Consider the following 25,347-nt stretch of genomic DNA (forward strand, 5'->3'; position numbering starts at 1 on the left):
ACGATTTACCCGATGTCTGCCTCCCCCTCACCCGCCACCTTAAATGTCTAGATTTACTTGGCCTGCTTTATTTCACTGATCTGCAATATGTTATATACCAAAATTAAAAGAGCCAATTTGAAACTGAATCATCTCCACCACAAAAATTAGAAGTGTTTAATAATGCTGAGTCCATAAACTCAAAATAGCTTCACGTGGAGAATAAGATAAGGAATAAATTAAAGAAATGCTTTGCTATTACTTTTTTTTTTTCCTTTATAAAACTGAACAGGGCTTTTTACTGAGAGATTTGGAAGGGCAGCTTCACAAGCAACACCACTTTCCCAGTAATACCAGTATCTGTGCCTAACTCAGTAACTCATCACTTGAACCAAGTCAAAAAGACTTCTTCCCAACATTGTAGTAGCACTGGCAATGTGAATTTCTACAGGCATCTACAGTGACTTTAAGCCAGTATGTTACGCAAAACGTTTGTCCTGCTGTTTTACCATCCCTGCTAACTCTGTTCTCTCTCCCCCTGCTCTTGGTCGCAGTGAATGAAAGAAAGTAGCTGCTACTCAGCACAGTCAAGAGCAAGAAATTACCACAGAGCATCTAGCATTATGCAGTAAGCAACTTTTCTCAAAGTCAGGATGATATCTGTACTGGTTTATACAAATACGATGTGTAGGGATTTATTGAGGAGTCAAAATTTGTCTAAACCTCTCATCTATGAAGAGATCTAGGTGGTCTATAGTGCTTTTTCCTGCGAATGCCGTGTTAATTATCCTGTGAGTCACTCCATATGAAATTATTCATTTCCACAGTCTGCAACAGTATTTCAGCCTCTGTCTGTGGACAAACAAGCAATCTACAATGAAACGTACTTTTCAAGCTACTAAGCTACTAGTCACCAGTGGGTTTATAAGGAGTATCATGAGTTCATGATACCATTGAAAAAAAGGGCAGGCAGCACCTGATACTGCCTTAGGAGTCCAGAATTTCAGGCAGAAATCAAGTTACCAGCTGTGTGAGTTTGCCTTGGAAGATGTGCAAGGTCAAAGTTAGATAACTTTGTAATATCAACACGATGGGAATTCTGGAGGATTGTACCTTTTAGGTGTTTTCTGTAATAGCACCTTAAATCTAAACAGAGCAAAAGGTCATTAAAACAAGAAAAGAAGTCGTTTTTGCTTTTCACTGATGTGACGTCAAGTTACCTGTAATGTGGAAAAAGATCTTGCATTTTTCGTACTGAAAATGTATCACATGCAGCTGCTGCTTAATTGTAAAGGGCTGTGGTAGATGCTTTTCTTTTTTTTTTTTTTTTTTTCCAAATGGAAACAGATAAGATTCTCAAGTGAAAAAGAAGCATGCCTGCACATATAGCTGTATTTCACCGTCTTTTAAGAATACATGGAGTACTCTGAAAGCAAAGACAATGTCTCTGTCATTATTTAACGTGTGAAGAATATTGCATCTCTTTTCCCAAATTGCCAGTGTACAGAATGAACTCTCAGAAAATGTTGAAGTAAATCCTTTATTTGCCATTATGATTACTTCTTGGATAAATTATGGAGTTTGAATTTCTATATCAATTTTTATCAGTTTCAGATTTCAAAAAATAAATAAATTTTTAAATCATCAATAGAAATATCTACTTTGGCCATCTAAAGCACTTCTTTATGTTTTCATATTTTGGCACCGTCATTAAAAGGTACCATTTTAAGTTTCACTGAAAAATAACACTTTTTTTTTTTAAAATACCTTTTAAACCAATCGTAGTAACTATTCGATATTTTAAATAGTTCTTTAAGAGATTGGGCAACAGAATGAGACACCTGATCTAGCTTGGGTCCTGGGAGCAATCTCCCAGCATTAGAGCTGACCTACATGTATTTTGATTAGCTCGGTGAGAGCCCCAGCCTTGTCCAGCTATTCTGTTCTCTTTTGGAAATAATGCATGAGGCGTAGTAATTAACCTTACACAGGCCTTTCCCTTGCTGTGTATTAATCACATTTGTGTGGGGTACACACAGGATGTTGGTATAAGATTTCCCATTTCCAGGTTGGTTTGGTTGTTTTTCTGTTGTTGTTTGGTTGTGGGTTTTTGTTTGGTTGGTTGGTTGTTTTTACATGTGGGAGGACAACTCCTTCCTAATCTCCTTTTATCCATGCCATTGTACCTCTGTATGGCAGGTACAAAAGACAATGGTCACTGAAGACAGTTACTGTTATGAGCTGACATCTCCCTAAATGTTACCACAGGCAAAAAGAGCTTCAACAAAAGCAAAGTAAATAGGCTGCTTCTTGGCTGAGCTTGGAGAGAGACCTGCCAAGAAGACAAGGAGCTTTCAGAATTGTAAACTGTGCAAATGAGAAATAAATGAATTATAAGCCTAGTGTTCTCCTCAAGCTGTCCTCCTCCCCCTTGGTTGCGGTCCAGCAGCTTTTTAGAGATTTGTTTTCAGGCCAATAAAAGTTCTCTTCTTCCTACCTCAACCTAGAGCCATGTTTGGGCTAGCAGTAATCCCCTCATACAGGATGTTTTTTGTGTCCCTGCAGCCTGTATGTTCAACAGGCTTGAGAAAAGGAAGCAGCACTCCTAGTAGGCTGGAAAACAGCAGGAACATGTGAGATCTGGCAGATTTCCTGATAGAGCCCAGAACCTGGGTGCTTGATATCCTGAGCCTGTTTTAAAAGAGAGCAAGGCAGATGGAAGAAGACAGTTTTCAGCTTCTCTCATCTATCGGACCAATCAATAAGGAGTTTCAGAAGTTCACGTCTTTTCAAAATCCAGCTTCTACAGCCAATTGTCTTTTATGTGTTAAGCCCTAAAGAGAGAAATTTTTTTCATTCTGAAGCTCTTACCATGTTGACATATAACTTCATCCCCTACAAGGTCTCTGAAAATACAGCACCTGGCAGGTATATCCAGCAACAGTTCACATGGCCTGAGTCCCCATCATCCAGATTTGAGATTTGTTTGGAGCACTTCATGCTACTTTTTGGCCCACGGGTGAAGGACTTCCTGCTCCCGAAAGTTAGAGCTCAGAGGAGAAACTGTTCGGGTCTCAAACTTGAGTTGAATGAAGATGCAGTTACAATGCACACCTTGAGATCGCATCCAGCACCCCAGTAATGACAGTTGTTTATTACCATGCAAAACTGAAACAGTCCAAATCTGAATGGACGAAAGGAGCTTTTCATAGGACCTACACTTTTGTCCTGAAGAATCTTTTAAAATAAACAGCAAATCATGATTTTATTCTCAGAGGAAATGATGAAATAAAAATGCCTTAATAGACTACATGCATATGTAAACACATTTATGCTCCTTTGCAAGTATGATGCATGGGAGTACTCTCTGAGTTACAGCACCAAAGCAAAGCCCATTACATTTTTAACACCCCCCCCAAAAGCTATAGCAATCTCACTTGATCCAAGTCTAGCCATAAAGAATATATTTCTTTCCTTCAGAGTATTTCCCATTGCCCCTGTTTCCATTACCTGATTCTTTATTATTCTGTATTTCAATTACTTTTGTTGTGGACTCCAGTTTGAAACTGTTGTTTTGCTCATTTTCTCTTTCAGCTTGTTGGGACACCTACCTTCCTATGGCCACACCCTGCAGGACTTCGTGACCTTGCAATGATGGGTAAGTGCCATGAAACTGCCCCTGCCCATCCATTTATCTTTCAGCACAACATTAAAATCCTGGGCTTTAGAATGTTTTGCTCATCTGAACAATATTCAGCCCTGAGTGTCCTTATAGTTGATTGTGTGAAAGATGCTGTGCAACAGTTCTAGGAATTTTCCCATGCATTACTTTTCTTTGAAATACCCTCAGAAGAGGAGGATATTGGCTGTGTGTGTCATGGGGCTTCAGAAACCTTTGTTTTTCATCTCAGTCCACTGACCAAAGAAAGATGAGTCATTTTATTATGTCTGCTGTCTCCCATTGGTTTGTTTAGGTTTGCACCTACCTCTTCCGGAACAGAAGAAAAGATTAATCACACAGACATGCTGGTACACAGATGATAGAATGAGAAAGTGAAACACTGTTCTGAGTTTGTCATGTTTTGTTACCTGAAGAGCTGTGTGCTAGGACTGGTTTCCTTGCTCAGAAGGTTGTCAGCCCAGGCAAGGAGAAGAGGGTTCCAAATAGCACAGGACTTCACAGCTTTAGCTGACAGCATTTAAAATGCTAATTTCTGAAGAGTAAATTCAGTTAGGGAAAGAACAAAGGAAATTTAGTAATTGACATCAGACGAAGAGCTGATAGAAAGACTCTCTGAGTGTTATGTTGCTTCCTTATGCAGTCAACCATTTAGTGTAAGAGAATAATATTATTTGAAGTACATTTCTGCATTATTTTCAATAAGAATATTAGAATTGCAACAGGGCCTTTTCATTTCTTTTGGGCATGGGATCAAGATGAAAAGCAAAAGGTTCCAGGAGTGCCAACACCATTATTCCGTAGGAATAATTCAAAATTATGACAGCTACTCCATTATGAGCATCTTTTCATGATTATGTTCATTAAGTAAATGTATGAACCAGACACTGCTGAGAAAAGGCAATATTTGATGCACAGTTGATCATCACTCTAAGGAGTACAGTACAATATGGAACTTAACTGGTTTTGTTTTTTAAATTAACCTGAAAAATCAAAATGTGCATCCATTTTTATTCTGTTATTCTGGTTATAACAGAAGAGTGTTGCAGTTAGAAAGTTGTAGACAGCAGAATGACAGTCAGTAACTCTTATTAGATAGATGGGTGTTTTGTGTATAAAATTGCTATGTCTTATAGCACTTCTTAACTCTGTGCTGAAGCTTTTAATCAATGCTACTCAGCCTCCGAAGCTGCACCATTCTCTCCCACACCCTCTCAGGCTTGCCTTGCCACTACTTTCTTAAAGTGCTCTCCTCCTACAGAGGATCTGGTCAGCAATAGCAGCAGCTGCGGGAACAGTGTGTTCAGCATGCCAGACTGAAATTCATGTTTCAGGAATGTCTCCTGGGGGGGTTGAGCAATTCAGTCAGATTTCTAGTTAAAAGCCTTTCACTGTAACACAATTACCCTGCAGTAGAGAGGAGGAATGGTCAGCACTTGTTTGCTACAAATGTGCCTTGCAAAACCACTATTACGAAATCCTTCCTCAGGTGAAAATCCCACTGACAACGGGATTTATCTGTGATAGAATTACAGGCTGCTCTACTGGTGACATAAGGAAAAAAACAGCAATCAGCAATGTTTTATGTATTTTCAACATCAGTTTGCCCAAAAATAACATTTTTTTTTCAGTCTGAAAAGTGGTAACTAACACTGTCCAGCAGGACCCAGGAAGGTGGTTGGGGCCATTTGGAAAAGCATATATGTTATTTTTTTCTGGTTCTGACTGATTCTTATTATCGTACAAAACACGGAAAGCCCTTGTAATGAATAGATCATCTGCCTTAGGCAGGTGGGGCATTCTCACTGACCAAGTTACTGATTTAACTGGCCTGTAGCCTTCCAATTTGCAATTTCCATCACATATTCTGCAATTCTGGCTTAGTCTGAGTCATGGCCAGAAACGAGAGGAAACCGCCACTGTCTGGCCAAACTGTCTCATCTTGCAATACAAGTACTGTGTATTTTTCTGCTTTGTGATTCCCACAGTCAAGTCCTAGCCTCCCAGCCCACCAGGGAATAAAAGCAAGGGTATCTAAATTTGGTCCTCTTTAGACCACCTTTCTGCCTTCTGGTAAGTGAAATGAAGGCTCACAAAGAACAAGTGCAGCAGAGAATTGAATCACACAAATAAATGCTAGTGAGAGTTGTATGAAACAGGGTAAGAAGAAAAGAGCAAGGGATGCTTTGGATGCTTTACAGATTATTTAATCATAGAGCCAGAGACTGTGACAGTAATTAAAGCTTAGCGGGGGCTTGGGGAGGAGATAGGGCTAGATCACAAACAGAGTTATTTAAGGCATTTCTTTCCAACTGAGCTGATATCTAAGCAGAGGGAAAAGAGAAGAAGGAAAATAGAATAGGTGAGTAGTGGTGAAAGCAAAAAAATGGAGGGAAAAAAACTGAGAGAGGTAGTGTGGTAGATGGAGGAAAGCTGCTTGGAAGTTGTCTCTCAGGAATTCCATGGATTCACTCAAAGAGCTCAGGACACAAAAGGTGGTTTCTTATGTCAGGATAACAAACAAGCATTTTAAAACTTTGTACATGTACTCATCAGCAAGCATTATGACAGTAAAACACCTAGGCTAATGCGCAGATCATCTGGTTGATTCCAGTAGAGTCAACCAGAAAAGATAATAAAGCAGAGAGCTTGACCAGTCAGATCTACACAACCTCTTTTGTTTTGCAAGAATTAGTATCTAATGTTTGATCTGACATGAACCTTCCTGGTCATGTAACTTGAGCAGTCCTACGGCAGCATGATTTTTCTGCTTTCTTGAGGAGTCCAGAACTGATATGCTTTCAAAAGTTCATCTTGTAAAGGATTAAAGAGATGCAGCAGTTAGGGTCTGAGAAGGGGCAATCTGTAGACTTGTCAGACAAGTCTGTAACCTGGTTATAGGACAAAAAGAGAATCTGATGTGATAGCAAGGTTGCTGGTCTGGACAGAATGAGAAGGCAGAACATCTGAAACAGAAGGAAAAGAAAATTAATTCTTGTAATGTTAAATTTGAGCTAGTGAACCAGATGATACTTAAAGGAGCCATGTTCTTTTCTTCCAACCTACTACATAATAATAATGAATAGATGGGTTAAGTTAAATTAGGCTTTTGAAAGAAATGCCTTGTAGGTAAAATTAAAACGAGAGACTTCAACTCACAGTGCAAGCATGTGTAATCACTCAAAGATACATGTGAGACAGCAGTGAATTTAAGCGCACTGGAAAGAAGTGATTTCTGGAAATATCTACCTACCTTTGTATAGGGGAAGAACAAGAGAAACACAAAAAGCAGGTGAAAAAGACTAAGAAAACATGAAATACAGCCTCAAATAGCACTGGCAGAATGGTTGCTAGAAAAAAATCCGTACATTTTGTGCTGAAGCCTGGTCAAGTTACAGGCAAAAGAATTTGCTTCTTCTTGTTCCGATCCTCTTATAAGCACAAAATCAGATCTTCATGCATTCTTCAATGCAGCTCTCTAAAGAGATCCCCTGCTCTTATCATTATCATTCCAACAGAAACAGTCCGCAGAATCTCAGACTCTGGATAACCATTTAGGCCAAGAAGCTATAACATTAATAAAAACCTTTTGTGTCCTTCAAAATGAGTCATGTTCAAAAGGTAAGAGGGTTTTACTCACAGTGAATAGGCAGTGGTGATTCAGCAATTACATTTTCAACAGATTGTCAAACAAACTGCACTGAACTATAAGAATGCATCTGCACTGATCTTGTGGAAATATACAAGGGGAGTTGTTTTTACATGACTAGAAATGAACGCATTACTCAGAACCAGAAGTACAAAAGAGAGAATGAGCAGACAAGTTTCCCAGCAGACAAACCTAACAGATTTCTAAACCCTCTTGAAGTCTTCTTTGATTGCCATCCTGGAAGAACATTTTCATAAGCAGTTATCTGGATTTCTTTTAAACTAATGCATTCCCATCATTTAGCTCCAGGTCACTACTGAAGGCCTAAACCACACTGCTACCCAATTCTGTGCTTCCAGAAATACTTGAGAATATGTCAAATGTAAAAAATATTTGACACCGCAAAGTAGCACGTGATTAGTTGATCACAAATGGGTACTGGTCTGTCAGAAGTTTTGCATACAGAGATTTTTGGGAGATCCTTGAAGAAAAATAACATCTACATTTGTAGCACCTAGTGGAAGGGTATCTTTTAGATAGATAGATCGATTGATCTCTACTACAGCAATTCCAAGCGAGTATGGTCTCTCTGGAGTCCCATTAATTTTAAAAGGCCCATGTAGATAGTAATATCTATGTATGCAATATAGAAATTTATAAGTCTCTGTGTGAATATAGAGCATTTTTCTATCAAATTTAGGAAGATCTGAATAAGACTCAGCTGCCTGTGATGCAGTTCTCTTTGAGACTGGACCAGCCTTTGAGCCACATCCATCCCCTTCATATTCAAATGAAAAGGGTACATTTAAATCAGTTTAAGTTATAACCACCACTTTATAATTTGAAAATCAGTAACAATTTATGGTATTTATAAAGGAAGCAGTACTTTTTTCTTCTGAGATACAGGTAAAGTGAAATTTTCAAGAAAACATGATATAAATACATTCTAAAAAACTTTTCCAGTTATACAAAGAAAAATAATGTGGACCCATATGCAAATGGCACTAAGTCAAGTATTTTTAGAACCATCCAACTGAGGGGTTAGAGTTCGAAGACTTTAAAATTCAGATTTATTTCTAGCTGAACAAAATATGTAGTGTTGACTTCCTGCTGCTTAAAAGGCACTGAGCAGATTCCACCAAAACAAATGGAAAATGGCCCCTAAGCAGGATCGCATAAGGCAGACCAGCCATGCTCCTGCACTTTTGTGTCCATTCTGTTTTTCTTACAGTTCTGCAATCTGCAATGTTCTGTTTTCCAGCAAGATGGAATACACCATAATGTGTTTCTGTGTATGTGTACCCACGCAGAAGCCTATGTGAATGTACGTAAATATTTGCCTGCACACAGTTATTTACGATAAATATATATAATACACTTTGTTCTACATATTAGCATTCAGGCTCTGGCTGCCAGATCAGTACATTTTATGTGTATGTATTGCTTGGCAAATGACAAAAAAAAAAAACAGCTGGAATCTTTGGCAAGCCAAGTAGTACTGCTCACAATCAGTATGTAGAAGGTTAAATTTAGAGTCAGAATTTGTTTTTGACATATTTTAAAAATAACTGACATTTGTCCTGGGAATGTACAATATCGAGCATGCATTAGCAATCTTTCTACATCTGAGTGCTGTAGCAAAACAAAGAAAAGAAAAAAGAAAAGAAAAGAAAAGAAAAGAAAAGAAAAGAAAAGAAAAGAAAAGAAAAGAAAAGAAAAGAAAAGAAAAGAAAAGAAAAGAAAAGAAAAGAAAAGAAAAGAAAAGAAAAGAAAAGAAAAGAAAAGAAAAGAAAAGAAAAGAAAAGAAAAGAAAAGAAAAGAAAAGAAAAGAAAAGAAAAGAAAAAAGAAAAGAAAAGAAAAGAAAAGAAAAGAAAAGAAAAGAAAAGAAAAGAAAAGAAAAGAAAAGAAAAGAAAAGAAAAGAAAAGAAAAGAAAAGAAAAGAAAAGAAAAGAAAAGAAAAGAAAAGAAAAGAAAAGAAAAGAAAAGAAAAGAAAAGAAAAGAAAGAAAAGCTTTCAAGCAAAGAAAAAAAAAGCAAAAATGCAACATGACTGTGAGATATGTAAACAGGAGAATAAGCTGCAGGGCACAAGAAGTAATCCTTCTGCTCTTCTATACGTTGCTTAGGCCACAGCTGAAGCACCGTGTCTGATTTTGAGCACTGTTTTTCAGAAAGGTTTCAGTGTGAGAGGACTAGGGAGTCATAATAACAGTCTTCAGAGATATAAAGGCCGTTCTGAAGAGGAGAATAATAATGTGTTTTTCCTGTTTACTTTGCACAAGGCAAGAAATAATAAACCTGAACAAAGTTTAAAAGTAGTCATTATGGGGAAAAAATCTAATAGTACATATACTGAAAGACTGGAGTAGATTGTCTGGGGAGATTGTGGGTTGTCTGTAATCAAATTCATTTAGGAAGAAATAAGGTAAATCTCTATCAGGAATTATAAAAATAAAACTGATCCTACTACACAGAAGCAGGATAGGTTAGGTGACTTCTGGATTTTTTTTCCAGACCTACAATTCCATGATTCATTGAGAGGAGTCATGTCATGCCAAGACGTGAACCATCTGGTAAGTTGTGAAATTTCCTGAGTGTACAGCGTCTGAAAGGACAGATTCTGTTCATATTCAATTTGTATTAGTTTCCTTTCAGCACAAGTTTTTGCACAGTTTAGGCATCTGTTTCTGATAATCTCTTTTTTGTTTAATCACTCACATACAAGGTTTTTCAAATGGATCTTTTGGATTTGCCTTGGAACAGCAATAGGCCGCTCTACTGAAATTTGCATCCTTTCAGATTGTTTTTATATAATATAGTAATATACATATTTAACAAGTAAATACTATTTTATTATGAAATAACTTAGTGCTTGAAAATTGGATCAAATATTGTGTTTATGGTTTAATGTCTTAATTACAGTTGCTTTATGTGGATTTTTGTACTGATTGTGCTACTACTTCATTTATTTACAGTGTGTGTCCAAACTGATGGCCACTAGTAGTTTCATGCTGTCAACATAGCCCATAGATATTTCCATTTTCCTTCCTTGTTCTTGTTTTCTAATCCTTTCCCCAGGCTTTTCCCTCACCTCCAGACTTACTAAGCTTGATCCACAAAGTGAACAACAGTGAAAAAATTCAAAAACAGTACTTGCTCCCCCCCAAGAATACAATTTTAAAGCAAACAATGATGATATAGAACTGTTGGAAGCGGAACATAATAGTAATAAAACTGACTTTTTCTTGACCTCAGATTTGCTTTTAAAGTTATGGAATATTTCCAGTTGTGTGGGTGTATAAAAGAAAGCAGGAACTCCAAGTACTAACTACACCAGGTTTAACTTCTCTTCCCACTCACAGAGCACCACTTACATATGAGCAGATCTAGGCTATCAAACTAACACACCAAACTGTTTTGATAGCCATGTGTTTTCTGTTGTTCTTTACAAGACGCATCAGTAACAAAAATATTTTCATTCTTAATAAATTATTGCCCAATTTCCTCATTAAATTAGTTAGTAATTAAGTCAGTCCAGGATTAGTTAAGAGTCAACATACCAGTAAAAAAAAACTGTACTATTAACTTCCAGTTTATCTGTGTGATGCAGTACATTTAGCTACAAAATCAGCAGAGAGAACGGGATTTCTGTCCCTCTAGAACTCTGGTGGTCTAAAACTTCAAGCTGAGCATCCAGGCTCATGTTAATTTGTGGTCCGACAATTAGAATGGACAAAAATAATAGACAAAAATGGACGAAAAATACTGGACAAACCGCATGGCTAAAAAGAACCAAAGGTACCATTATATGTATAATGTGCTATCATCTGCAGTAAACTGCAGATATAAATAAAATAAAAAAAGCATTAAGTCCAGCACATTCATCCAGGCTTTACAATTGCCCTGCATGGACTTGACTCCTTAAATAAGATTTAAGAAAGAGAAGAAGAATAGATCATATTCAATTTCTCTGTTTGTTTTTTTTGTTTGTTTTTAATATCCTGCTGCTGATCAACATTATATAAAGTTTGTAGAGATTCTCCATAAAAATAAGCAAGTGGTTTATTTATTGTGTGTAAGCAAGTAGGTATAAATCAATTTATCGCAAGTGTCTATGGCAATCTGTGTGAAATGTAAGTTCATAGAATAGTATTATATTCAGCTAAAATTTAAAATCCAAATTAGTTACAAAATCCTATCATTATAATGATTAAATCCATGGCTTACCTAAGCTTATATTTCAAATGAAATATTTCTGAATTTATTTAAAATGCTGTGACCAGACTACTTTACAGCACATGTTTAGTACAAAACCCCGCTACTATAGCAGCCTGTCATCCTTCAGCCAGCAGCTTTATCTTTCACTAGATTCTAAAATGCTTTTTTGCCTTCATTGTGGATGTACAGTTGAAGCAGCATATTTCCCAGCAAGGCTTTAAAGCATAAATGCAAACTCGAATTTTCAGAAGCTGAGCCAAATTTAACCTTATTTCCATATTTGGATACTTACCACTATAACTGAGATAAAGAAAGTTAAACAAATCACTGTCAGAAAAGTCTTGCTGTTTTTCTCAGCGACAAAAAGACATGAGGTGCTACAGTTCAACTATCTGTGCAATTTAGTCTGAATCATTTCTTCCTCCGCCCATGCCCTCCATGTGTATCCAACAGCCCTCCAGGATGGGCCATTTTTTTCGGGAATTATTGGAAGGGTATGTAGCGTTACCAGAATGCCACAAAGCCAGAACTAGGCTGGATAGTAGCCATTTACATTTGTGGTCCATGAGAGTCCCCATTTGTGGTTGAAGAGAAATACACAGTCACTCCATCTCCTTTTACGTTCTTGAAATCTGAACAACAAGTAAACAGAAATTTGCCAGAAGGAATAACCTTTGTCAGTAGTTTCAGAGGAAAATGCTAAAATAGCATGCAGGAATTAGCCTGTTTAGTGATTCTTCTGGAACAGAAATGTTACATTTGTCACTCTTCATCAAATCACTGCTTTGTCCAGTCTGTCATTCAGCCTCTGACAGTGGCAAGTACTAGGTTTTTCAGAGAAAATGCAAGGAAACCTTATATTGGACAATAACAAGGTACCTTATTATAGGTGTTTTTTCATTTATGGCCCAGTCGGCTAATTTATATTGCCATCTGCTTTTATCTAGTCCATGGTATTTGTGGCTGTTCTTATAGTTCTTTAAAAATTAATTATTCTTTTGTTCAGTCCTGCTAATCTGTTGGTTTTGCAGATACCTCATACTAGTGAATGTTTCAATTTATGTATACATTGCATCTAAAATATATTTCAGGAGTTTTAAACGTAGGGTTTTTTAATATCTGATGGTTCTCTGTTTCATCTCTGCTCTGCTCTTGGACTCTGAGAACTAGTAATTGAAAGTAACAAATCTGCTTTTTATATGTCTTCATTACCTGTTTGCTAATATTTGCAGGGCAATGCAGGCACAGACTTTTCAGCCCTTCTCATTTGGACATCCACACAATGTGCTTTGTGTTTGATCCCTTTTCTTACTTCACCCATTTTTTTGAGAGTAGTTGTTCAAAATTTAAATGTAATGTTTCAGAGGGAAAGAAAAATTGAAGTGTTTGTGCATGAGCAGCTTAGCTAAACAGATCTGCTGCGTAAGCCCAGTTAGCTGCACAGCATACAGGCAGTACTTAGGGTATGTTCACCAGCTGATGAGAACTTTCTGTCATGGGGTCTCTCAAATCTGTAGGTCCAGAATCTGGGCACTGGAGTCTGATGCCTTCAGAAAGCATTGATGTGCTGCCGATGGCTGAGGCATTGTTTGGATGGTGGTGAGCCATCTGTGTAGGTAAAGTGCAGTATCTTGTGGAAGCTTGATTTGGTCTGTTTAGCCATAATCTGAATTGTTGTTTCTGTTTAAGGTTTAGTTGCTGTACCATCACCATCTTCTCTCAGGCTAGCCAGAAAGGGCCAGTGCAGTCAGTGTAGGCAAGAGCTAGGAAGCATTTGAAGTAAGAACTGACTGCTGCACTCAGCCATGTCACAGTGCTTGAACACAGACTGAATGCTTTTATTGCACTGAAGACACAGGAAAGATTTACATCTTAGCTATACAAGTTAAAACACAGAAAGTCTGCACACATTGTGTTTCATTAGGGAGATCAATTTTTGTCTGGCAAGTAACTGGAAGTACATAAGATTACAAAGATAGACACTATAAAAATGTGATGACTAAAGTGATTTTGTGAAAGATCATACCATATTTTATCTCTACTGTTGCTAGAATGGGTATCCCTGTGTTACAATGGGTGTGGCAAGGCTAAATGTTTTGTAGGGTGTAAATTGCATATTCCCAGAAGCTTCTGAGCAAAAGGAATGTGTCCACATGCTTTTTTTTTTAGGCACCTTACCTTCTGAATATTCAGAGTACTCATCATGGGTCTTGCTTAGACTAGTATAAAGTATGTGGAGCTTTCTTGTTGGGTTAGCAAAGCTTACTATAAGGAGCAAAAAGGCAGATGGATATGAAGCTGGCTGCATGCCACAGAAACCAATATGCCTTAACTGTGTTGACCCAATGGGCTGCCTAGGCCTGAACAGCTCTTACTGAAGTTCATTTGAACTGACAGACTTAATGGTTTTAAACGTAAGTGAATAGATCTAACATGCAACATATTGACTTGTATAGTAATTATCTACTACAGGCCCAATTCACCAGATCAAAAGACAAAATCAAGACTCTTTTCATATATATCATGATATATCAATATTCTGATGGTTGCAACACTTCTTGCTCAACTGCAAGTTTCAAATTCATTTCTATACAGAGGAATTCTTACCACTTGACCAAGTAACAAATACAGTAAGGCTGAGAAACTTTTCATTAAAATGAACCCTCAGAAAAGATACTATAGCCTTTGGGGAGGTGATGCTAACTGCTTTTATGCCTTTCTTCTACCAAATGAAATATTGACGAAAAAGGTTGATGCCTGTTTGGCACGGGCTGCAGTCTAAGAATGACAGCCCTTTGATGGCAACAGGGGATTTGCACAGAGAATTCACAAGTTTTTTCTTTACCTTCTGGATAACTCTTCATCAACACACCTGCATCTTAATGAGAGACTGATAATCTCAAACTTAGTAAAAAACAGCCTAAATACATATATTCATTTTTAAATTAAATGAAAATGATCTTGTCAAAATAATACAGTGGTCTCAAGAGTCTTAAAAGGACCTGAAAAGATTTACAACAGGCAAGCCTTGTAACAAAAAGAGAATCCCTTCAACACAGTAATGTACTTCTTATGCTTAAGTAATAAGAATAGAGTGACGACTGAGAGCCAATAAAAAATGATTTTATGCATCTTGTAGGCAGCTTGAAATAACTGCATGTCAAGACTTGTCACACCGCTGCGAACATACATGCTATTTGTGTGCAAGTTACAGCCTGTTATTTCTAGACCATTATTAGGTGTAGAATAGTTTTACTTCTCTGACCAGTCAGATATAGCTGAAGACTCTGAAGGAAGTATAAACTACTTCTAGTTACGTGTGCTGAATTCAAATGTCTAAAAAATCAAAACATGGTGTATTTCCAAGAACAAATAGTTTCCAAGAAAAAAATTACAAATTTCTGGGTAAAAAGCTCTTTTAACTACAGGTAGTGCTTATATCTAAGGAGCACTTTAAACCATGAAGATGACCTAAAAAAATTGATAGGACTTGGCACAGATGTCTGCTTTATAATTAATTAATTTCTTTTGGGGAAGTATTTTTCATCCTGAAAACAAATCCATATTACAAAAAGCAGATTATAATAACCGTTATGAGTTAAAACTAAGAACAAAACTGACTGTTTTAATTGTCTTTCATTTATCTCATCTAGTTTAATGTCTTATATACTAGTAAAATACACTAATTTAATCCCCTGCTAGATAATTAATTTAACAACAACCAGCTCTTAAATAATCTTTTGATGAAAAGCTAAAACTGACTCACTGCCAGTAATGACAGATTCCCATATGCAGAGAAAGAATTCGTATGTATCTGTGTCGATCACCTTGTATTAGTCAATTTGGTAACTGGGCAATTGATGTCAGTTTTCAGGGGATCATTCCCTGAGATGGTAATGCTGTTGCTTAAATATATATATACATACACACTCATAAGTTGTTTGAAGTTGTTTGTTCTGGGTAAATTCCTGTAAAAGGTCAAATTTAAAGACTATATGACCTTTGATTCAGAACAAAATTATGGTTCACAGAATCACTGGGGTTGGAACTGGAGATTGTCTAGTCCAGCCCCCTGCTTAAAGCAGGTTCTAGATGACTCATACCATAACACCCCTTGCTGATTCACACTTCTATTCATTTTCTTTCTTTTTTTTTTTTTTTCCCCACCCATTACAACATAGGTCTTAATTCACCTTTTCATGATATTTCCGAACAGCAGTGATAGGTGCCTCGGAAAACTTTTACAAAGCAGGTAAATGGTTTCTTTGGATTATATCACCTATTAAAAAACAAACAAACAAACAAAAAAAAAGGTAATCGTTTTCATTATTTTGTGATGCCCATGATATAAGATCAAATTGGAATCAACTTTGCTATGACATTATTTGTGCCCTTCAGCCTCTTCCGTCTACACAATTTGTTTCTTTTTTATTCTTTAATTTTGCTCTGTAGTCCTTGTATAGAAGCCATGTTGTTTCAAGACCAGGATCTATAAATAGCTTAGTGCACTGAAGATGCACATGCTAAACAGCAACACTTCTGGGATAAATGTTCCACTCTGAGTAATGCAACAATAGTGGTTCTTCTCAGATGCCTATAATATAATTACACATACTATATATTTGTGTTATTCTTTATAATATTACAAGTAAATACCAGTAAACAGACTAAGATTCCAATTTTCTAACCTCAGATAATAAGTACTGCTTCCTGTTTCTCTGTTGTTTTTCTTGAGGTTCCTTCCTCAGAGCTCAACACAGTGATGATCGGATACTTCCTGCTGTACCAGTATGGAAGTAGGGAAGGTAGTTTTCATTTGTTCTGCTGCCTGGAGTGATTTTTTTCAATCGTATGGCCATTTCCTTTTAGTGTATTAGAATTCTTTAACTTGAGCCAGATTAAAAGTGAACTGTCTATATAGCAAAGAATACTGAAGCAGAAGGGGTGGGAGGAACACCAGAAAATAGGGAGCATGGAGGAGGAGCAGAGAAATATCAAAAAGGGTTGTGGAGCACATCGTAGAAGAGGGCGAGAGATCATCAAATAGTCCTCCACAAATCTACTGTATTAACCAATTTCTAGGTTAGAGGGTTAAGTGGTATTTCTAGTTCTATTTTGTTACTCAAAGAAACTTCCTATCTCATTAGCTTCCTTTAACTATAGTATAAAAACATCATAGCAAGTGTTCAGTTGTGTTTGTTTTTAGAGGAATTGAAGAATGACTGTGAGATATACACGTGACTAGATCCTAATAATGCAAACAGCAATACAGCAATACTTCTCTAAATATATGAAAAACTTTTATGGAAGCATCTAAACCACTAGACTTTGTATCTAGTGTTCTTTGGAAAGAAGGATGAACTGGATTGGCGTTGCCAGTCTGTTAGACATATTTAAAAGAAAGTCAAGAAAAGGAAAGAGTCCGAACAGACGTCATGAAAACTAAGAAGATAAGAAATGTTGAAGTTCTGAAAAGAACCCTTTCACCGAGTGTGCTAATAAAGACGGTCCATCTCTTCATTACCATGCTACTCATCCACCTCTGTTACACTGCACAAAAGGGAAAAAAGCGGTCTTTATAGTTGTACATGATTATATTTTCCTTTTGTATTGAGTTCAAAGTCTTTTCTAAAAAAGCAAGAGTAGATTGCTCACAATGTAATGGGCCATTCCCAGGAAATGAAAAAATGGCCTTAACGTTTTATATTAATACAATAGGTTATGTATAAAACAGGTTTTAAAAAGTTAATGCATATTAGCTTAGAACAGCCATATTTTAACACCATGCGACTGAAAGTTCCAGTAGAGCAGATGAATGGAACTACAGAAGAAAAAAACCAGCTATGACAAAGGGATAAAGGTTTAACTAAAAGGACTCAAATCTATATTTCAGGTGCCTCTTTACCTTCCATCAGGAAACGAGTTATTAGGAGTAATGAAATCAGAGATAGAAAATACAAAAACTTTTTAGATCCTTCTGTGCAAGGCGGCGACACTGGCCTTTACTTCACTTTATAATGATTCCTTTGAGTTGTGGTTCTGAAAAAGCTGTGAAACATCTTCCTGTTATTTCTTTTTCATCTTTCCAAACACTAGCCAGGAATAACCCCATCCTATTCTTTTCTTGGGTTTTTGAAACACATATTGACTGTAATGACTATAAATTATCTGGCTAAAGTGCCAGATTTATAGAAGTGTTAGAGCTCCTCTACGCTGCTACCAGGTGCCTCTGAGAAGGTGCAAGGCACGAGGCAGAATTTTACTTTTTCCATGCCTGCTTCTAGTTTAGACCACTGAAAATATTTAACTTCTGAGAATTTTGTAAGTTAGATGGATTTTAAGACAATCTCATGACATCATACTCTGCCTGATGGGTTATTTGTTCTTTCTTTACCAGAAGTAGCAGTAGATTCCTAGTCAACTTCAACGCTGATGAGTGTCTCTCTATAGTGACCATCTTGATGCTCAACTTCTGGGTTGTAATCTTCCCTAATAAGGGCTTTTAATTTTCATATACGGGCTTTTACTGAGTTCCATTAAAACCTGCATATGTAAAAGAACCAACTGTAACATAGCTATGGTCAGTCATACTGTACTGTAATGTATTGACTATAAAGCCTCCACAAGTATTGAACCAGTAGAGGTGTGCAGAACGGGTTATTGCATGAAGACACACTGCAAAGCCAGTTAATAAACATTGCCATATCTGCATCTTCAGTACTTGTCTTTGGCTCTTGACCTAAGGAATGTAGTTGAGTGCCTTGAGGTGCTGCAAGACAGAAATAAACTGGTACTACAGAATTTTATATCCCCGCCATAATCTTTTCTGTCTTCTAAACCAACACAGGAATAAAATTATGGTCTTGGGATGAAATGTCTTAGAGCCACCAAAAACGCCTCTTCTTACCTTCATCAGATCATCCTGAACTGAGCAGAGCCATGACAAGTAGAATTGACATGGAAGTCTTTCAGAGAGTCCAGAGAGAAGCTTCTGCAGTGGAAGATTCCAAGCTCTGGGATTTCTCATGGCAAAGATTAGCAGCAGTCATACTAGATTTTTTGGAGGACTTTTGAAGATCTTGACATTTATTACATAGAGGAAACTTCTAAAAATTTAAGCAAGTACCATCCTCCAACAATTCTTCCTACCCACCTCCCAAAATCCACTTCAAAAAATACAAAGTATCTTTAAAAAGAGTTGCCAGTAGTCTGTTATCAAGCATTGGCTGACCTCACCTCTTTTTGTACCCTCTTCTTTGCTGATGGCAGCACCCAAATTTTATAGATACATACTACCATTTGGGTTTCCTGACATACTTTGCATTTGACTGGTAATTCCTGATATAAAAGTGACCTATATACAGCATTGTTTTTACGGTTAGCAAGCAAGACTGTATATGCTCAAGATGATCTTCAGTAAAGGGTATTACAAAACTACAACCTTAATTAGAAATTTTGTCTACTGTAGATGTAAAAAATTACATGTTTACTGGTTCCAGCTCAAATATTAAGTATTTTTTGTCAGAGAAGCTCACTGGTACATATGTTTCTTTAATCTACCTCACTAAACAAGGTGGAAGGCTTTCAGTTTCTTCTCTGTATCAACCATTCTTAGGAGGAAATTGTGTTTGACCTTCTAAATATCTGTTTTGTTTATGGTATGGTAGTTTCCAAGGTTCCAGTTTGGATTGGGCACTTTGGATCTACACCATATGGCAGTATATGTACACCATGGGAAGAAAACCCTTACCTTATGTGGTAAACAGCTTTAAAATCAATAGTACTTGAAAATTAGATTTTGGTTATTGTATCAGAGGTGAACATCTTATCAGAGATGAATATTGTATCTGATAGCAAACATAATACTGAAGTCAAAATGGCAGAAGACCTGGCCTCTCCCCTACTTTTCTAAGTAGTTTCATAAATCCAGTTTTTGTTTGCACAAATGGTACACATGGAGAGAATCCTTTTATTCCTATGAATGAAAGCATTTGTGTGCAAATGAACACATTCACATGCAAATGACTGTATTTGCACAAGAAGCACTTGCCCACCTGCCACATGAGCCTTGGCTTTTCGACTTCCAGCTTCCAGCGTCTGGGGACTGGAGGTACAGAGTGAATAGGAGAATAAGAATGCCAGCAATATTTCAAAAGTTGAATGGTCAGTCACTATGAACAGCAAACAGGGAGGATAAAAGAAAACAAATGGAAAGAAAAATGAAAAATGGAAATGGACAGAGAAGATTCTTACAACTGCTCATATAAGGCAAGTAGAAAGACCACTGCTTCCCAGAGCTGAAGCAATGGCAAACTGGAAGCAAGGAAGGAAGATGAAGTACTGAAAATGAAGTCAAGGTTTTTAACAGATTCCTTTGTTTCCCTTCCTATTTAGCACCTAAATAAATTGCCTGAAAGGATAAAATCTTTTCTGCAATAATGGAGTCTTACTGCACTGAAATCCTGTAGGTGAGACACGGAGAGACTTTTAAAGTACAGGAGAATGATTTTTTTCCATTCACATTATTTCCATTATTTTTCACATATACAAATAACCAGCTCATAAGCAATAGAAGTGCTGTTGCTTTCTAGACTTCCTAAGGCTGCTCATGATCAGTGCTACTTTGACAGCATAGAGTGCTAATCTGTTTCTCCAGGCCAATTCAGCCATCTAGTAGGAAAAGTTTAACAGTGAATAGTGAAAAAAGATCTGAGAAGAGTGCATCAAGCAGCTGAGGACTTGCATCCTTAAACCCCATCTTATCAAAAGAAGCAAAACTATGCAGCTCATTTCTTACGTGTTTCTCATTAGACCTTGTATTCAGCCAAGAAAATACAGCATACATCCCAAATAAATCCTAACGATAAAAAACACAAAAAACGAAAACCAGAACCTGACTGCACTCCCAGTGGGTCCTCAGGAGCTGACTGCTGCATATGCAGCAGGTGGACATCCAGTGAAGCATGTAATCCCCCTACGGTAAACTAAGTGAGCAGGATCTGTGGATACAGAGGCAGCCTGCCAAAGGACGGCTGCTAGGTGGCCGATGTGTTCTATCTCACAGGAGTCTTCCTGCACCTAGCAGAAGATTTTGAGGCCATGCAGCCCCCAGAGAGTGTTTTTTCTTTTTAATTTAAAATGTGTGATTACCCCTTACTTTCTGCCACCTGTTCTGCTTATAAACTTCTTCAGAGCCCCTCTCTCTGTCTAATTTCCAGCAAGCTGTCATGTTACCCTCACTCAGGGAGCTACCTTCTCCCCTAGGCATTGAGATGACTCATGTGCACTCATGTGTGCAAAGTGGCAGCTGGCCCTAAGGCCAGTCAGGGATGTGACCCATTTATCAGTTGCTTAATTTTCTTGAAACTCTGAACCCTGCTAAAAGAAAGTTGATAACTCATGTGGAGCTTCACTTGTAGCAGCATTTCTGTCAGTTCTCAGGATCCCCTACCTGTTAGTATGCTTTCTGGGAAGGTACAGTCCACAAAAAAATGTATGGAAAAAGTAGGAACTCCATTAAAATTTCCCACATTTTCATCTCAAGACATTATTTCTACAGGAACCGCAGATGCAAATTCAGGCAGCTCCCTCAGACAAAATCAGATGTGTTCTTTCTGAAATCATAGCTTGGCTACTGGTCAGAGTAGCCATCCATATCCACACGCTCCTCCTCTTCACATTCCACCAACTCGTCAGACAACAAAGCCTGTATGATGTATATCACTTAATAGGCCTCTTAATTTCATGTTACTAAACCCTCATCAACATAATTTCAGCTAGTACAAAGCATAATCTCTGTAAACATTGCTTCAGGGTTTTTGTGAAAACCATTACAAAACTCCACAAGGTATTATTGTCCGGCAATGATGCTGCTGCTGCAAAAAGGAAAGAATATGAAAACATTTTAAATAAAAAAAACAGTTGTAGATGCCAAATAGACATTATAACATGAATCTTTTAGGAGAAGCTGCCAGAGCATTTTAGTATGGGGTTTAAATGTGAGATTTATACTGCAAGAACAAAGAGCACACTCCAGAAAAGAGATGTGGTTGTCACTTTGTAAGGTTCTCTGAATGCCCCTGAACAGGCTGAATGAAGATGTCTTGATATCTGTCAATAATTTGAATACCTCTGCTGCTTGAAGCAGATGCAAAATTAGATTAAGAAAAAAATACAGAAGTCTCAGCCTTTGATCTCCCAACTGTTTGCAGATCCAGACCTGAAAGCCAGCCAGTACCAGAAGTGCTAATTTATTGCTGGATAAGTTTATTTCATTTCTTCATAATATTTCTGGCTATCCATGTATATATTTCCCAACATGATGCACAAGACACATCAGGTGAAACTTGTCCCAGTTTTCTCACACTGAAAATTCATAGAGATATCTGGACACCTGGTTAGTTTGGATGATTGAAAGACAAATACTGAACCACATGACATCTCCCTATCACTAAGGTTTCAAACAAAAATTAAGGCAAGTGTAAATCTGTACATCAAAGATTTATTGATGGCATCATATAGAATTTCAAAACTATAATAAAGGTTGTGCTTATCCTGATTGACCAGGCATCAGTCACATGCAATTGCTAAGCTCCTTTGCAGCACTAGCTTAAACAATTCTGAAATATTAGATGACAAAATAGATGATTTCAATATAGAGTATGTTGTTTAATAGAGATTCGTCATTTTTTTCTCAAAAAAAAAAAAACAAACCACCTCATAATGTACCATCATTGTGGTCACTGCGTGTCCACTGCAGGGGTGAGCAACAGCTGTGCTACCAATTGTAGATTTAGGCAACTAGACCAAACAATCCCAAAAGATCTAATGAGCTGAGCCAGATGCTAAAACCATGTAATCAAAATTGACCCTTCACTGCAAGCTTGACCACTGTCTAAGAATAGATCTTTCTAGTAATGGCATTTAAGAAACCATACGTGGTTATATACAGACAACAGCAATTTTAATGTAGTTAGCCGAGGACCAGTAAGGCATGATTACAATAGCCTAAGCAATGAAACCCTGGGCAGAAAAAATGGACCATTCAGTTTATTTAAGGAATGCACATACAAAAAAGATTAAGCATGTGAAAAAGACATTCTTGACCAAAAAGAACAGAGTTACGTGGGATTACTGATTATAAATTAATGTTTTTCATATTTATCAGAGAGTCACAGTAAGCAATCTGTACCATCACTGTCCCAGATGCCCTCTAAAAATAAGATGCAGTAGTACAGAAGTAGCCAGGAGTGGGTTGCTTAATGAATGCTATAGAAAAAAAAATAGTTCTAGCATTGTTGCATGTATTCTAATAACGGCTATGTTCCAGCCATTCTTTAAACATGTGTTTGACTGAAGTGGGATTTATGCACAGGTACATCTTTCTGTCACTTGTTGAAATTCAGCCCAAGAGAGTAGCAACCAGTAGATATCTGTCTGCAATTTTCATGCTGTCCTGTACACACACAAAGACATTAGTCCTTTCTCTGTATGTTCCTCAGAAAGAACCAATTTCTACTGGTTTGGTCATATTACACAAGCAGGCCTTTCAGGGTGGCATGGGAGGGAGGTTTGTTGGTGTGACTGAATCTCAGCAGCTTTTTAATAATAAGCATACACCCACATTCAGAGGGGTATGTTAGCAGGGCAGTAGCTTCCCAGTATAGCCACAAGACATTTACAACATTTAATAAGAAGCATTTCCAATCAACATTTGGATGAATTCAGGGGTGTTTGGTCACTGGGAAACTTTTGGTACATTCTTGGATTTTAGCACATTGTCTTCAAAATATTCCAGGTTGACAGCATGTGGAGGCAAGTCTGCAGGGACTGCCTGGGTGAGTGAGTTGAACTGAGATACAGGTCACATTTCAGGAAGGAGGTTCAGACAGTGAAGGCGGTTCTGTTGCCTTGTTTGAACACATTTCTCCCTGAAGATGTCACAGTTTGAAGGTTTTCTTTGTGACCAAAACAAACAAAAGCTTTTTGGACTTTCTCAGCAGAGGTCATGTTTATATACCGCAACGTGACTGACAGGGGAAAACCACAAGATGCATTTATCTCCTCCATTTCTAGCTCTAAAGGGGAAATGAAAGGAAAGAAAGCTTGGAAGATTTACTGGATTCCTTAGGGTTTCTCATTCCATTGAAGTGATCATAGAATCATAGAATGGCTTGTACTGGAAGGGACCTTAAAGATCATTTAATTCCATCCCCCTGCCATGGGCAGGGATACCTCCTACCAGACCATGTTGCTCAGGGCCCCATCCAACCTGGCCTTAAACACCTCCAGGGATGGGGCATCCACAGCTTCTCTGGGCAACCTGTTCCAGTGCCCCACCACCCTCTGAGTAAAGAATTTCTTCCTGGTATCTAATCTAAACCTACCCTCTTTTAGTTTAAAGCCATTCCCCCCTGTCCTATCACCACACTCTCTGACAAAGAGTCCCTCCTCAGCTTTCCTGCAGGCCCCCTTTAGGACTGGAAGGCCGCTGTAAGGTCTCCCCCGAGCCTTCTCTTCTCCAGGCTGAACAACCCCAACTCTCTCAGCCTGTCTTCATAGGAGAGGCGCTCCAGACCTCTCATCATCTTTGTGGCCCTCATCTGAACTTGTTCTAATACGTCCATGTCCTTCTTGTGCAGTGGGCCCCAGAGCTGAACGCAGTGCTCCATGTGGGGTCTCACAAGAGCAGAGCAGAGGGGGAGAATCCCCTTCCTCACCCTGCTGAGCATGCTGCTTTTGATGCAGCCCAGGATACGGCTGGCTTTCTGGGCTGCAAACACACATTGAATTATATAATATGATTATTGCAGGATTCAATTCACTATCTCTAGAAGTATTTTCAAACAGGTTTTCCTCCTTCACAGACATTGTGAATTTGAACGCTGCCTTGATTAAGCATTTGATTTCTCTTTTTCTCCCTTAGGAATCAAAATAGGTTTCAGTGTCTAAACAACATGCCTCACTGCTATATGCAGTGCAGCCTGTGAAATAAATCCAGAAGACTTTACCATGTCAGCGTTTATAAAAATCTAGTTCTAAACATGTCCAAGCTTTAAAACCTCAGCAGCAGTTCGAAGCTTTGCCTGTTTGCTGGCCTGCAGCCTTCTGCTCTGAACAGTGCTGAGAGCTGTGTGTCTCGTTGTGGCCAGCGTTTATGCTGGCATGCTCTGAGCAGCTCCTGCTCAAATCCCAGTGATGACATTTTATTAAAGCATGGAGTTATCACCATAATCCCACATAAAGCCTGAGGAACCTAGCTCCGAGAGTGGTGGGTATTTTCAGTTCAAAGCCTGCAGCCAGGAGATTATTAACCCCCTGCTGTGAGAAAATTCTCCCATCCCAAAGTCAAACTAATGGGAAAGCATGCAGCTCTCCCACTCTCCATTTTATGCAGGTGTCAAATAATTTACCTCACATTCTCAGACTGATAAAATGACTTCCCCTCACACACCCAAATCCACCACCATGAGATTTTACATCTGCATCAACTGCTGGATGAGAGATAGGTGACTTGGGCTTTTTACACTCTATAGGCAGTAGCAGAACAGTACAGGAAATCAAAAACTAAGGTTTTTCACCCCGCTTCAGAGTTCTCAAATTTCTTGTGCCTAACTGTCCACCCAGATGATAAGGCATCACACAGCACTTCTTGCCAGAATTTTTCACCCTCTATAAGGTATTAATTAATATACAAATTCCATTTAGACACTCAAGACAGTTCAAGGAACAGTCCCACAGTAAGTGATGGTGTTATTGCACAGAAGCAGCACTAAGTACTAGATACATATGATAGCAATGAACAAAGTTGCCCATCTCGGCC

General features: G+C 38.0%; 1 protein-coding gene and 1 long non-coding RNA gene across 7 annotated transcripts in view; one reads left to right on the forward strand and one right to left on the reverse strand.

The window, feature by feature from the left end:
- The window catches only part of LOC308198474 (uncharacterized protein), a 65,401-nt gene that overhangs the window by 10,848 nt on the left and 29,206 nt on the right, over positions 1-25,347 (forward strand). For 4 of the 5 annotated variants that reach the window (XM_080600912.1, XM_080600913.1, XM_080600915.1 and 1 more), the window contains exons 2-3: positions 3,574-3,637; positions 9,822-9,880. In XM_080600912.1, the coding sequence (XP_080457038.1) occupies positions 3,574-3,637; positions 9,822-9,880 (123 nt within the window). Of the gene's footprint in view, positions 1-3,573; positions 3,638-9,821; positions 9,881-16,260; positions 16,331-18,441; positions 21,731-25,347 lie in introns of those variants that run through there. The other variant, XM_080600911.1, reaches the window with a different exon arrangement.
- The window catches only part of LOC308198479, a 42,110-nt gene that overhangs the window by 7,441 nt on the left and 9,322 nt on the right, over positions 1-25,347 (reverse strand). The window contains exon 1 of one of the 2 annotated variants that reach the window (XR_013953955.1): positions 11,818-15,700. The exons of the other annotated variant lie outside the window; for it this stretch is intronic. This is a non-coding gene — a long non-coding RNA (uncharacterized lncRNA). Of the gene's footprint in view, positions 1-11,817; positions 15,701-25,347 lie in introns of those variants that run through there. 2 annotated transcript variants of the gene reach the window in all.

This window comes from Anser brachyrhynchus (genome assembly GCF_964034855.1).
Source record: "Anser brachyrhynchus genome assembly, chromosome: 7".
Taxonomy (NCBI): domain Eukaryota; kingdom Metazoa; phylum Chordata; class Aves; order Anseriformes; family Anatidae; genus Anser; species Anser brachyrhynchus.